This window comes from Herpailurus yagouaroundi, unplaced genomic scaffold (assembly GCF_014898765.1).
Source record: "Herpailurus yagouaroundi ecotype Mexico unplaced genomic scaffold, PumYag 142, whole genome shotgun sequence".
Classification (NCBI taxonomy): Eukaryota; Metazoa; Chordata; class Mammalia; order Carnivora; family Felidae; genus Herpailurus; species Herpailurus yagouaroundi.
In genome coordinates this window covers 2,649,509-2,663,415 of record NW_024412397.1, presented here as the reverse complement: position 1 = coordinate 2,663,415, position 13,907 = coordinate 2,649,509, and the positions used below count along the sequence as shown (strand labels likewise).

The 13,907-nt window shown below is 45.7% G+C and overlaps 1 protein-coding gene across 7 annotated transcripts in view; it reads left to right on the top strand.

Annotated features, from left to right (window-relative positions):
• Positions 1–13,907, top strand: part of ZNF236 (zinc finger protein 236) — a 105,793-nt gene that overhangs the window by 52,847 nt on the left and 39,039 nt on the right. For all 7 annotated transcript variants that reach the window (XR_005791448.1, XM_040478538.1, XM_040478539.1 and 4 more), the window contains 5 exons: positions 7,144–7,285; positions 8,168–8,428; positions 11,049–11,308; positions 12,456–12,554; positions 13,018–13,169. Coding sequence is in view for 6 of the 7 variants with exons in the window: in XM_040478538.1 (XP_040334472.1) it covers positions 7,144–7,285; positions 8,168–8,428; positions 11,049–11,308; positions 12,456–12,554; positions 13,018–13,169 (914 nt within the window). In the remaining variant the exon portion in view is untranslated. The remainder of the gene's footprint in view (positions 1–7,143; positions 7,286–8,167; positions 8,429–11,048; positions 11,309–12,455; positions 12,555–13,017; positions 13,170–13,907) is intronic.

Genomic DNA, 13,907 nt, shown 5'->3' with positions numbered 1-13,907 from the left:
CAGTAATAGTTGAGGACTTCAGTACTCCACTCTCAACAATGAACAGATCATTCAGATGGAGAATCAATAAGGAAACAGCACATTTGAACAACACTACACACCAAATGGACCTAACAGGCAAATACAGAACATTCTAACCAACAACAGCAGAATACCCATTCTTCTCAAGCACACATCAGATATTTTCTAGGGTAGACCATACGTTAGGCCACAACAAAAAGCCTTAGCAAATTCAAGAAGATTGAAATCATACCAGGTGTCTTCTGTGATCACAGTGGTGTGAATCTAGAAATTAGTGAGGGAAACTGGAAAATACGCAGACACATGGAAATACTCTCCTGAACAACCAGTGGATCAAAGAAGAAACTAAGGAGGAAATAAAAAGAGTCTCTTAAGACAAGTGAATATGGAAACACAGTGTACCAGAATTAATAGGATGCAGCAAAAGCAGCTCTTAGAGGGAAATTCATAGCAGTAAACACCAAATTAAGAAGCAACAAAAATCCCAAATAAACAACACCTTAAGGATCCTACACCTTAAGGAACTAGAAAAAGAACAACAAACTGAGCCCAAAGTTAACAGAAGGGAAAGAGTAGTAAAGATTAGAGCAGAAGTAAATAGAGAACATAAAACAATAGAACATATTAATGAAACTAAGAGTTGGTTCTTTGAAAAGGTAAACAAAATTGAGAAAACCTTTTCTAGACTAACAAAGGTAGAATGAGAGCATCCAAATCAACAAAATTATAAACGGAAAGGAAAACATTACAACTGATACCACAGAAATACAAAGGATCCGAAGAGGCTACCATGAACAATTAAATGCCAACCAACTGGACAATCTAGAAGAAATAGAGTAATTCTTAGAAATCTACAACTTACCAAGGCTGAATCAGGAAGAAATAGGAAGTCTGAATAGACCAATGACTAGTAAGGATGTTGAATTAATAATCAGAAGTCTCTCCATATAAAAAGCCCAGGACCAGATGGTTTCACTGGTGAATTTTACCGAACATTTAAAGAACAATTAATACCAACCCTTCTCAAACTGTTCCAAAAAATCAAAGAGGAAGGACATTCCCCAAACTCATTTTACAAGGCCAACATTATCCTTAACACCAAAAGCAGAAAAGGACACTACTAGAAAAGAAAACTACCCAATATCCCTAATTAATATAAATGTAAAAATTCTCAATACAATACTGCTAAACCAAATTCAGCGGCACATTAAAAGAATTATTTACCACGATTAAGTGCGATTTATCACAGTGATGCAAGGATGGTTCAACATATGCAAATTAATCAGTGTGATATGTTACATTAATAGAATAAAAGAAAATAGTCATATGATTCCAGTAGACACAGAAAAAGCATCTGAAAAAATTCAGCATCCATTCATGATAAAGAATTTTAACATAATAGGAGTAGAAGGAACATAACTCAATGTAATAAAGGCTACAAGACTACAGCTAACAATATACTAAATGGTAAAAGGTTGAAGTCTTTTTCTCTAAGATCAAAACAAGACAAGGGTGCCCATTCTCACTGCTCTTATTCAACAGAGTATTGGAAGTCCTAGTTAGATCAATAGCATCAAAAACAGTAAAATACTTAGGAATAAATTTAACCAAGGAGGTAAAAGGTCTCTACTCTGAAAACTACAAGACACTGATGAAAGAAGTTGAAGAAGACACAAATAAATAGAAAAGTGTTCCATGGATTGGAAGAATTAATATTGTTAAAGTGCCAATACTACCAAAACCATCTATGGATTCAGTGCAGTCCTGTCAAGATTCTAATGGTGTTTTTTTTACGGAAGTAGAAGAACTGGTAAGGAACCACAAAGGACCTGATTAGCCATGGAAATCATGAGAAAGACGAACAAAGCAGAAGACATCACACTTCCTGATTTCAAGTTATACTGTAAAGCTGTAGTCACGGTTATAGTGTGGTACTGGCATAAAAACCAGTAGACCAATAGAATAAAATTGAGGGCCCAGACACAAATCCAAGTGTATGTGGTTAACCGATAGTTGACAAGGGAGCCAAGAACACTCAATGGAGAAAAGATGCTCTCTTCAATAAATGTGCTGGGATAACTGAATATTCACATGGAAAAGAATGAAACTAGACCTTTATCTTATATCACTTACAGAAATGAACTGAAAATGGGTTAAATACATAAATGTAATACTTGAAACCATAAAAGTTCTAGAATAAAACCTAGGAACAAAGCTCCTTGATGTGGGTCTTGGTAACGATGTTTTGGATATGATGCCTAAAGCACAAGCAGCAAAATAAAGAGTAAGTGGGACCACATCAAACTAAAAAGTTTCTGTACAGCAAAAGAAACCATCAGTAAAGTGAAAAGATAGCCTATGGAATGCAAAAAAAAAAAAAAGTTTGCAATCAGTGTATCTGATAAAATGTTAATATCCAAGATAAATAGAGAACTCCTAACTGAATGGCAAAATGATAAATAAGTAAATAAATCTAAAAAAAAAATTTAAAAAGTGGGTAACGGACCTGAATAGACTTTTCTCCAAAGAAGATAGTCAGAAGGCTGACAGTTACGTGAAAAGATGCTCAACATCGCTAGTCATTAGGATATGCAAAGTAAAACCACAGTGAACTATGCCTGTGGGACAACAAATGCTGGTATGGATGTGGAGAAAAGGCAGACTTTGTGCACTGTTGGTGGGACTGTTAATGGTACAACTGCTATGGAAAACAGTAAGGAGGATCCTCAGAAAATTAAGAATAGAGCTGCCATATGACCCAGCAGTTCTGCTTCTGCGTCCATCTCCAAAGGAAATGAAAATACTAACTCAAAAAGATAGCCACACCCCCATGTCCACAGCAGAAGTATCTTCAGTAGCCAAGAGATGAGAACAACCTAAGTGTCCATTGATGGACAGATGGGTAAAAACGTTATGGAATGTTATTCAGACACAAACGATGGGGAAATCCTACCATTTGTGGCAACGTGCACAGATCTTGACGGCATTTTTTTGCTAAGTGAGACAAGTCTGAGAAAGACAAATACCATATGATCTTACTTATGTGTGGAATCCAAAAGGAAGAAAAAACAAAAACAGATGCATAGAACAAGAGGTCAGACTAGTGTTTATCAGAAGAGGGGAGTGGGGGACAGGGAGCGTTGGGGGGAGGGGGTCAAAAGGCACACACTTCCAGCTGTGAGATAAATACACAACAGCGATGAGAAGGCCGCCGTGGTGACTACAGCTAGCGCTGCCGTGTGATGTGCAGGACGGTTGTGAAGAGTAGGTCCTGAGAGCTCTCATCACAGGTAGAACTGTTTTCTTTTTTCCTTTCTTTCCCTTTTGTTGTATCTTTATGAGAGGATGGGTGTTAGCCGAGCCCACCGCAGTGACCACGTCACAATACTTGTCAGACCATCCCACCGTCTGCCTTCCTCTGTGGCGATGTGTGCCTTTTACTTCTCAGCTCCTCAATAAAGCTAGGGGGGAAGAAAAAAGGAAAAGCGATTCTGGTCTATAGTTTCTTCTCAGTTTTCAACTCAGAGATACATCTATTTTTTTAGAAGTCTCTGTTTTTCCCCACACGTGACGACGTGTATGTGTGTGTATAAGTGTAATGTCCCCATTTTTTCATTTTGTGTAGCACAGATGTTTGAAATACCTTTTCTTTGAAAGGGAGCCGGGCTTTGGTTATCTTTTATTTAATTTATTTTTTTATTAAGTTTATTTTGAGAGAGTGAGCCCAAGTGGGGAAGGGCAAAGAGAGGGAGAGAGAGAATCCCAAGCAGACTCTGCACCATCCGTGCAGTGTCCAATGCTGGGGCTCGATCCCGTGAATTATGAGATCGCGCCCTGAGCCAAAATCACGACTCGGACGCTTAACCGACTGAGCCACCCAGGCACCCCATGGTTATCTTTTATTTTAAACCTCAGGGGTGTAATGATTGATCTTCCAAGTTTATCTTCATGTTTTAATTATATTGATTTTAGAGCATTTATCTTGCTTTTTAAAACACATTCGTCTCACCTCAAATATCAGGTTCATTTTATATGGTGTGCATTATCTATAATAATGTTATGTTTGCCATCATGTTGCAGTATTTGCATTCTCTTACTGTTTATAACGTGTGAAAGCTCTTCTAAGGCTTAAATGGATTTCCTGAAATACTGTAGCAAGATAAAACTTTTTCTCCTGTTACTACAGGAGGAATTTTAGGAGTTTTAAGCACATGTCCAGTTTGTTTTTGAGACACGTTAATCAACTAGAATTTATTCGTGCCTTTCTTTGAGAAGAGTAGTTTACTTAACATATGTATATATGTATATATGTGTGTATATATAGGAAATTTATGTATGTTTAATTCTCCCTTAATTTTTTTTTTTCGAAGATTGAGACCTTATAATTAGTCTAACTTTGTAACAGGAGTTTATGTTTGTAAAATTATAGGTGAAAAAGCATCTAAAAAATGAGGCCTATAATTTTACTGCCTTAATAGCTCACAGTAGGGAGCCCCCTCCCCCCACACACTTGCAAAGGACTCAGGATCATTTAGGGGTCTGTTTCTCAATACATGTGCCTGGACACCACCCCAGAGGTTGTCATTCCGTGCGTGTTGGGGAAATGACTAAGGCAAAGAGTTGTATAGACTGGATTGTTCCTTGCAGCACTGTGACGGTATACAGTTAGGGCAATAGAGATACTCACCAAAAGTGTGTGATATGCACTGGACACATTGACCCCGCTGAGCTCCTTGCAGAGGATGATGAGGATGTCCTAGGTACTGACCTGGAAAGGTGGCAAATATGGAGTTGAAGTATAACCAGAACAGGGTGTATGGCCGATCCCACTTGCGTTTGTATATAACAGACCCTTTTGTTAGAACACACGCTGTTAATTATGATTATCTCTGAGAGCGGATTCTTTCACTTTTCTCTTAACGAGCTTCCTAATTACCGGAGAGGGGGCCAGACGACTTGCAGAGTACACAGGAGCGCATCCGCGAGGGGTTGGATACAGGACTCTGCTCATGGAGTCGCAGGCAGGTCGGGAAGGAATGATGGCAGACCAGGAGGCAGCACTGGGCCAGGGCTCAGGGCGAGGGCTCCTCGTCAGAGAAGCAGCAATCACTAGGAGTGAGGGTGCCAGCTTCAGGGGACTCACTCTTGAGGGTAGGCTCATTGTCATGGAAAAGAAGTGAGGCACTAAACATTGTGTGAAGTCGTTTACGGTGGAGGACATAGGTTCCAGAAGCCCCAGGAGAGGGTTGGGTGGGGAACCACGGGGGGCTGAGGGGTTCCTGCAGAGGTAGGTGGCTGGGGTGGGGCTTGTACGATCTTGGTTTGGATTTGTGTGTGTGCTTCTTTCCTTCAGTCCCTGGTTTTCTCGACACTGCGGGCGGGAGCATTAATTTCTTTGGTCACGATCCCTGTCCTCCTTGGCAGGTGACTGTCACGGGCTCGGGGCTATGTCCGTGACCATGGCACAGGTCCTGGGCTTCCGCTGCAGCCAGTGGAGGGGGGGAAAGAGACCGGGAGAGTGAGCCAGAGGGACCGGAGGGAGGGTGGGCGGCCGGGTGGAGCCGCCAGCGCCAGCGGGCGGAAGGCACGCCGAGCGGTGCCGATCCAGAACTCGGTGGCAAGCCACGGAAGGCCTGTGAGCACGTCGTGTTCTTCAGGAACAGGGTCTTTCTGTTGGGGACCGGAGAAGGTTGAGCAGAACCGCGATTTGATGGAGGTGGCGTCGCGGCATATGTCTCCGTGGGATTCGGTCTCTGGGTCCTGGGGGAGGCGACTCCAGCTGTTTTGAGCGGGAGCCGAGTCCCCAGGACAAAGCCGGGGAGTGTGGAACAGTGTTGCAGCTTCCAGAGAGAGAGAGTGACTCTGAATGGCACTGATCCGGCTCTGCTGGTCCCAAACACTCGTGAACTGGGACAAGTTTGGGCATAACGGTTTGTGCTGTGTCAAATAAACACAGGTCACAGGGAGGGTGCCGAGTTCTCTTTGAAAAACAGGTGGGCTTCTGGCGCAGGCATCAGGAGGTACAGGCCCCTTTCCTGAGTCTGATATGGGAGTGACGTGACTTGCTGAGCCTCTGAATCCTCCCCAGCTTTGCTTTGTCCTCCGCCGTCTGAGATTGGCGGCAGCGGGAATGAAGAAGGGGAAATAGGTCTCTGAGGCCGTGGGGACGTAGGGCCCCCAGGACGGCAAAGGACCGAACGAGACCGGGGAGGGAGTTCTCAAAAATTCTGAACTCCTGGCCCCATGTGACTGGGGGGATTGTCGTTGACGTGCAACAAGGAGAGTTGGGAGGGAGAAGTAGGTTTTAGGGCAGAGAACCGAGCTGTGGTCTGAGTGTCCAGGAAAGCCACGGTGTCCTGAGAGGTGCCTGCCAAGAATCCTCACACGGGAGTTAGTGGCCCAGGATCCTGACCGGCAGCCGTGTGGCCATGGGGCAGGAGGGGGCGCCTGGGCAGAGCGACGGTGAGGTTCCAGGTAAATAGGAAGCGATTGAAAAGGCTCAAATGCGTGTTTGTCCTGAATTGCGTACTTAGCTCAATGGCTTGATCAAGACCTAAGTTTCACAGTCAACCTAAGGGGGTTCTTTATTTATTGAAAGTCGGTAAAACCTGGAATACTTCAGTTACCAGTTTTCCTATTCACAGATAACCCTTTAATAGCATTTCTATAAAAATAGACTTTTTTTTTTAGAACAGAAGATCACATTAGAGTCATTTGTGTTTTGAGTTTATTGTCGTCCTTGGGGTACAGTCTTTATACCGAACAAATAAGGGATTCAGAGTCCTGGTTAACCTACAGTTTGGATACGGTTATTTTGATTCCATGCCAGCAAATGCAGGAATGCATTAAAAATTGGCTCTAGAACCAGAGGAAGGAACTGCAATGTACGTATATCCCTTGTGTTGGAAAATACCTGTCTTACGTTAACTTTGTAAGTGTTTCCCAGTTTTTTAAAATAGCCAGTTTCTAACACAATTAAAATAGCATTTAGCTGCAACACTGGAAATCTAGATCTTAACTCCTCCAAATTTTCATCTTTTGGGGAAAACAGATGCCTTTTGACATTTAACTTTTTTAGTAGCATTAACAGTGAATTATTCCTGATTTTCTTTTGGTTTGTAGGTCTTATCCAGCCCATTCCAAGAAACCAGTTTTTTCAAAGTTATTTTAATAACAATTTTGTAAACGAAGCAGACAGACCGTACAAGTGTTTTTACTGTCATCGTGCATATAAAAAGTCTTGCCACCTTAAACAGCACATCAGGTAAGGTGATGTCCACCCAGAAATGGGAGATGTAGCTTAATTGCAGTGATTCGGTGAGCGGGTAGCTTGTAGAAATAGTAAGGACGGGTAGTGTTTGTTTTTGGGATTCGAAAATGTCACATTTGACCCCACAGTATTTATTGGTGACTGATATATATATATATTTTTATGTTTATTTATTTTTGAGAGAGAGTGTCAGCATGAGTGGGGGAGAGAGAGAGAGGGAGACACAAAATCCGAAGCAGGCTCCAGGCTCTGAGTTGTCAGTGCAGAGTCCGATGCGGGGCTCGAACTCACGAACCGTGAGATCATGACCTGAACTGAAGGCCGACCGACGCTTAACCAACTGAGCCACCCAGGCACCCCCGGTGACTGATATGTTCATTCATTAGTGTTTTGACTAGACTATTCTACCCAGAAATTGTCACCGCATTTTATTTGCACTATTATATGTCAGCATTTGCAATTTCTAGGACGTGTCAAACAAGTACTGGGTTTGTTGAGTTACAGTGAGGTACTGTAACGGTTTTCCAGATTCATTCATCAGAATTTAGATGAATGCTTGGTGCTAGCAACAGTGAAAAGAAAGCAGAGACTTGGTCGCGAGAGATGGTGAAATGTCATGAAAATGTTGAGAACTTCGAGGCGGACTTGCCATAGACCTTTGTCTCCGCCGTGCGCCGCTGTGTGGCTCAGGCAAGTCCCTCGAGCTCTGAATCTCCAGCGCTCTCGCTGGTAGAATGTCCAGAAGGGTGTCCCCACTGCCGAGCCTTCCGCCACCGTGGCGCTCAATGAAACGGTGGACACGTGTGCTCTAGTCTAACGTACAAAGCATTGTAACGTTCTAAGACCCTCATTCACTAACATTTTTATTCTTTTTAGATCACATACAGGTGAAAAGCCTTTTAAATGTTCTCAGTGTGGAAGAGGCTTTGTTTCTGCGGGAGTGCTCAAAGCACACGTCCGCACGCACACTGGAGTCAAGTCTTTCAAGTGTCTGATATGTAACGGGGCTTTCACTACTGGCGGTAGCCTACGGCGACACATGGGTATCCACAATGACCTTCGTCCCTATATGTGTCCCTATTGCCAGAAAACGTTTAAGACCTCGCTAAATTGCAAAAAGCACATGAAAACCCATAGGTAGGTGTAATTCTGATGGTCCTTTTTTAGTTATCTGTAATTCCCAGATGGGGGTGCAGAGTGGTTTTGAGAAATAATGGTCTTTGTTTCCTGTTTTATTACTTCTAGCTGAGGTGTATGGACTAGATAAACTTTTATGTCATCGTCTAAGAGCCACACGCTCAAAACATTCACTCTTGTTTTTAATGTAATATCGAAGTGGTGTCTGTTGGGCTAAAGGCTCTGTAAATTCTCTCCGAACAGTCAGCAGTCGCCCAAGTGCGGGGTAGACTGCCTGGTACAATCAGGTGGTGAAGAGGGCAAAAAAGACAGTGGTAGCCACTCGCCCTGTGATTTCCCGGCACATCATTAGTGTCTCCGAACGCTCATCGCTCTGTGTTGTTGACTTGAAAAGAACGTGTGTTTTAGCGATCACACAAACCCGTCATTAAAGCTCGCTGACGTTTGTATCTGATTCGAGGACTCTCTCATCTCCAGATGGAGGTGACCCAAGAAGCCCTCGCACCGGTGCATTTCTGGCTGTGTCTGGAGCTCATTCACTGGGATTTCTGTGAAGGCACAGTATTCTGTGTTGTACTGGGAAGGCTGCACAAGGTCACCACATCCCGGGATACCGTGACAGGAAGAGTCGCTAGGTCTGCCGTAAGAGAACATGAAAGCTTCTGCTCCCGAGTATTTCCTCTTCAGGCAGTATTTTAACCCAGATATCTCTGCCTGATACTATCAACAAGGCCAAACCCCACGTGTTAGGATAAGCTACTTGGGAGAGGTAGTTGTTTGGTATTAGCCCTCTGGATGCCTCAGCACGTAGGACAAGGAAGAATGGTGTTTGATTTTGGCCCAGTTATCACTTAGGTGCGAGGTTTCACTGCTTCTTGAGACCATCCTAGGGCACGTGATGGTGCTGGTGTCGACCAGTCTTATGTCCGGTTTATATTTTCCTCCTTTTAGGGAGTAAATGATGTGCTTTGTGTGCATTTGGACTGGGGGACTGGTGGCCACGGAGGTTCAGGGCTCTGTGCTCCCTGGCTGCTGTGCGGGCGTGCCTGGGAGCAGCGTGTGCTAACAGGGTAGAGCTTGGGTTCGACCTGGCCTGGGGGCAGGCGGATAATACTTTTTCTCCGTCAAGAACTCAGGCCTTTTCAAGTCTGTGCACTTGCCACAGTAGCGTGGGGGTCCACATCCGAGGCCTTGTTTATGGACTCGACGGCCAGTGGTAGAATTTCTGGGAAGTAGGTCAGCTGGTTTTAGCTGGGTCACTTCTCTTAGGTGGAGTGTCGTATCGGCCACTGCTTGTCACGGGTTATGCTGTGGGACACCTGCCACAGTTACTTGAGATGAATGTGTGACTTTGAGGTGACAGCCTGGAGACTGGTAGGTATGTGGTGGGGCAGAGCTGGGTGTCGTCTCACAGATTGGATGTGTCTGAACCCACCTGCAGGCAGCCCGTAGCTCCGGTGTTTCATCCCTTTGTTTGAAGTGATGGGAATTCCTAAAATGCCATACACAGTTATTTTAAAAGTAAGTGTAAAAGGCAAAAGTATAGAAAGTAGCAAAGGTGCAGAAGTTACATACAAGATGCACTTCCGTCCTCTGGGGAGTGACGGCAGAGCCATACGTGACTGTCACGGGCTCCCCACAGTCCCCGGTGTTGTAAAGCTGTGACCGTGCATATTTCATACTTATCTGTCTTATTACATTTTGTTTCCCCTTCTCAGTGAAAGTAGTTTAGAAGTGACTGGTTTTGATATTAGAAAATGAAGCAGGTAGAGTTTGTTTGGAGCTAAGAATGGAATTCCCAGGAGGCGGATTCATGCGATTCTGGAACCAGGCAGATGGTGGAGTGTATGTGGGTGTGACCCTGGCGTCTTAGAGGGGAGCAGACTGTTCTTGTCCTAGATGTTGTCCACCTGTTAGCCAGGTAATCGTTTCAGCTGGGATTTTACGTTCTTTGATCCACTCACTGAATGCCTTATTCATTTCTATCTTTGAAAGCAAATTGTTGACCTTGGTGGAAACGTACCGGGTACACTTACAGTACGTAAAAGCAGTACTAACGTGAATACGGGTTCTGCAGAAATACGGAGCAGCCACGTACATACCTCATAGTCCGTGCCGTGTCACGCATGGGTCCCTGGAAGATGTCTGTGTCCCCAGACTGTGGGGCCAGCAGACCACGGCACTCGGGCCCTCTTCTGTACCCCGCATTTGTTTATGATACTGAAGTCTGTCCGTAAAGGTGCTATCTTGTTTCGTTCGGTTCTTTTTCTGAATACTTGAACTCCTTGCAGAGTCTGCACTAGGACAGTTTTACTGTGAAACGTGTGGTATCTTTTAAACTCTTTTTTAAGACGTTACCTATTCTGGTGCGTGTTCTGCTCTCTCCTCTTTGCTGCCTTCATATCCCTATAATCTGTGAAAGCACTTAGAGTCCGGGGAACGTGATTTTTTTTCTCCGGAACTCTTACTAGTGTTTAATTTGAGCTGGATTGCCGCCATGGCTTCAAGGTGAAGTCATTCTTTTAAATGTTGTTAGTAAGTGACCCACCGCACAGCGGTCCTTCGCGCCAGCGGTTCTCGGCGGCCCCTGACCGCGCGGCCTCTCGTTGCTGTTCTGAAGGTACGAGCTCGCCCAGCAGCTCCAGCAGCACCAGCAGCATCAGCCAGCCGCCCCCCTGGACGACGGCACCGGGGACCAGCAGAGCGTGCACGCCCCGACGCACGTGCAGGTGGACATCGAGAGTGAGGAGCTGCGGCGGGCGGCCGCGGACACCGCCAACCCCGAGGCCATGCTAGACCTGGAGCCACAGCAGGTCGTGCGCACGGAGGACGCGGGGCTCGGCCAGCCGTTGACACACCAGCCTCTGGAAGCGGACGAAGGCAAATATTCCAGAAGTCCTAACGTTTACAGTCACCCGTACGGTTTTTGCAGCCGTTCACACTCCCTCCAGTCTGGGTTGGGGTCTCTGATCTCTGAGTTTTCGGATCCCAGTTTGTGCCGTGTGCGAGCCTGAGAGGGTCTGCTGGGATCCCGAATTCCAGAGATAGGACCCTTCACACACACTCCTCTTGTAGGCACTTTTAGCCCTCCGTGTGTCGAGAAGGGCCTGCGTGCTCAGGAAGTGTACATCTTTGTGACCTCTAGCATTGTGTAATGGCGCCCTGAGCATCTGACTCACGGAATGGTATGGCTCTGTGAATTGTCGCGCATCCGCAAGCGGGTAGGCCCCGGACCCAGCGGGTTGCTTTCTTCATCAGCAGGGTCTTGCTGCAAACAGATGTCAGCTTAGCTGTAGACAGTGAGCTCGGTGACGTGGTTGGTTCGTGTCTGGCACAGTTTCCTTGTCTTTCACGGGCCTAACAGACAGTTTGCTGGCCAGGTTACTGTTCCGTGTTACGGGGCTCCCAGACGTATTTTGTCTGTGAGCACGATTTTGTGCTTTTTATCCTCTGGGTTTCCTGGAACAATGCCCATCCAAAAATATATATTTTTTTTAAATGTAATTTTTTTAAGTTTATTTATTTATTTTGAGAGAGACAGAGACAGCGCAAGTAGGGGAGGGGCAGAGAGAGAGGGAGAGAGAATCCCAAGCAGACTCTGTGCTGCTTCTGCAGAGCCCAGCGTGGGGCTCGAACTCACGAACTGTGAGATCCTGACCTGAGCCGAAACGAAGAATCGGATGCTTAACCGACTGAGCCACCCAGGGCCCCTGAAAAGGTTTTAAATAGTCATTGAATGTAGTTGCATTTAGGATATTTTCCCTGTAGAAGAACGTCTTAAGTTTTAGGGTAAACTGTGAAGTGACATTCTGGAAGTACAAAGGTAATGCCTCAACTATAGTATATATCTGTCGTGTATTTTGTGTTGTGTATATATTTATACAGGTATATGTACTTCCTACTGTCTTTCCAAAAGAAGGAGGCTCATTTTTGAGAACTCACTAACGTATCATTTTGGACGGATTGGTAGATCTGAAATGACTTCGGAGTTTACAACTTGCCCCTTGTGTTTGCATGTCTACCTCAGATGGGTTCGTGGCCCCGCCGCCCGCCCTGCCAGGGCCCGTGGACCAGTTTGAGGAACGGGCTCCAGCACAGTCCTTTGAGCCGGCTGGCTTGTCGCAGGGTCAGTGAGCTGCACCCGGGTTGGGTTGTCTTCATAGCAGCCTTCGGTGTTCGTTTTAAGGCCCTTCCGAAGTTTATGATTTCAAACCGATAACTTTCTGCATGGATCGTGTGTGTGTGTGTGTGTGTGTGTGTGTGTGTGTGCGCGCGCGCGCACTGCGTGTGGCCACTCAGTCGTCTGGAAGGCGCCTTCGTGACCATTCTGCACGTGGTTTGTAGCCGAGCAGTGGTGACTGAGTAGAAGGGGACTCTGGGGTGGCTGCGTAGACGGCTCGTGTGCTGGACGCAGCACCTGTTCTCAGAGCCTGCCGATGTTGGCTAATCCTCATTCTAGTTCAGAAGGTAGAAATGTCCCTTTAAACATCTTTATTTGTAAAACTGACTTTTTGTTTTTTTTCTTTTTACCTTCTTTGTGTGTGACCGGAGCATCTTTTGTAGGACTCATGTTTTCTGATTTGTTTCAGGCTTCCCCGTGACGGATCCGTACGGTCAGCAGACCGCGTTCGCGCCCGTCCAGCAGCTGCAGGACTCGAGCACGCTGGAGTCTCAGGCCCTGTCCGCCAGCTTCCACCAGCAGAGCCTGCTCCCCGTGCCCGGCTCTGACGCCATGAACGTGGTGAGTGTGCGTGGCGTGCCCGGCGCCGGCGCCTTCAGGCTTCCCTGTAACCTCGTGGACGTCGCTCACTTAGGAGGGCACGCTGACGTCTCATACCGACAGTGTCGCGTCGCCTGTGACGCCGAAACGTTCAGCATGAGCGTCTTCTCTCTGAAAACATTTAAACTTGGCTGAGAGATTTCAGTCCTGTGACGTGGGATTTTACAAAACTTCTTAGAACTCAGGGAAGTCAGTAACGTGTAATAACGTGAAGGATGTCATGTTGCGTTAGTGACAAGCTATGTGTTTTTGTTTGCGGAATCTTACATCTCAGAATGGAAATACAAGGGATGCTGATGTCCTAAAAATAAATATCTGAATACATCATTTAAAAGTTTTACTCAGTCTGGGGCACCTGGGTGGCTCAGTCGGTTGAGCGTCCGGCCTCGGCTCAGGTCATGATCTCACAGTTTGTGGGTTTGAGCCCTGCGTCGGGCTCTGTGCCGATAGCACGGAGCCTGGAGCTGCTTCGGATTCTGTGTCTCCCTCTCTCTCTGTCCCTCCCCCACTCACACCCTGTCCCTCTCTCAAAAATAAACAAACATAAAAAAAGTTAAAAAGAAAAGTTTTACTCAGTCTCATTGGGGACATTTAAAGTTTTGTTTTGCTTTTGATTTTTTCCACGTTTGGAAATTTTTCAATAGTGCAAGAAATGACCGGCCAATGAATGGTTCGCTTTCTGTGAAAGCCGCTGTTGAA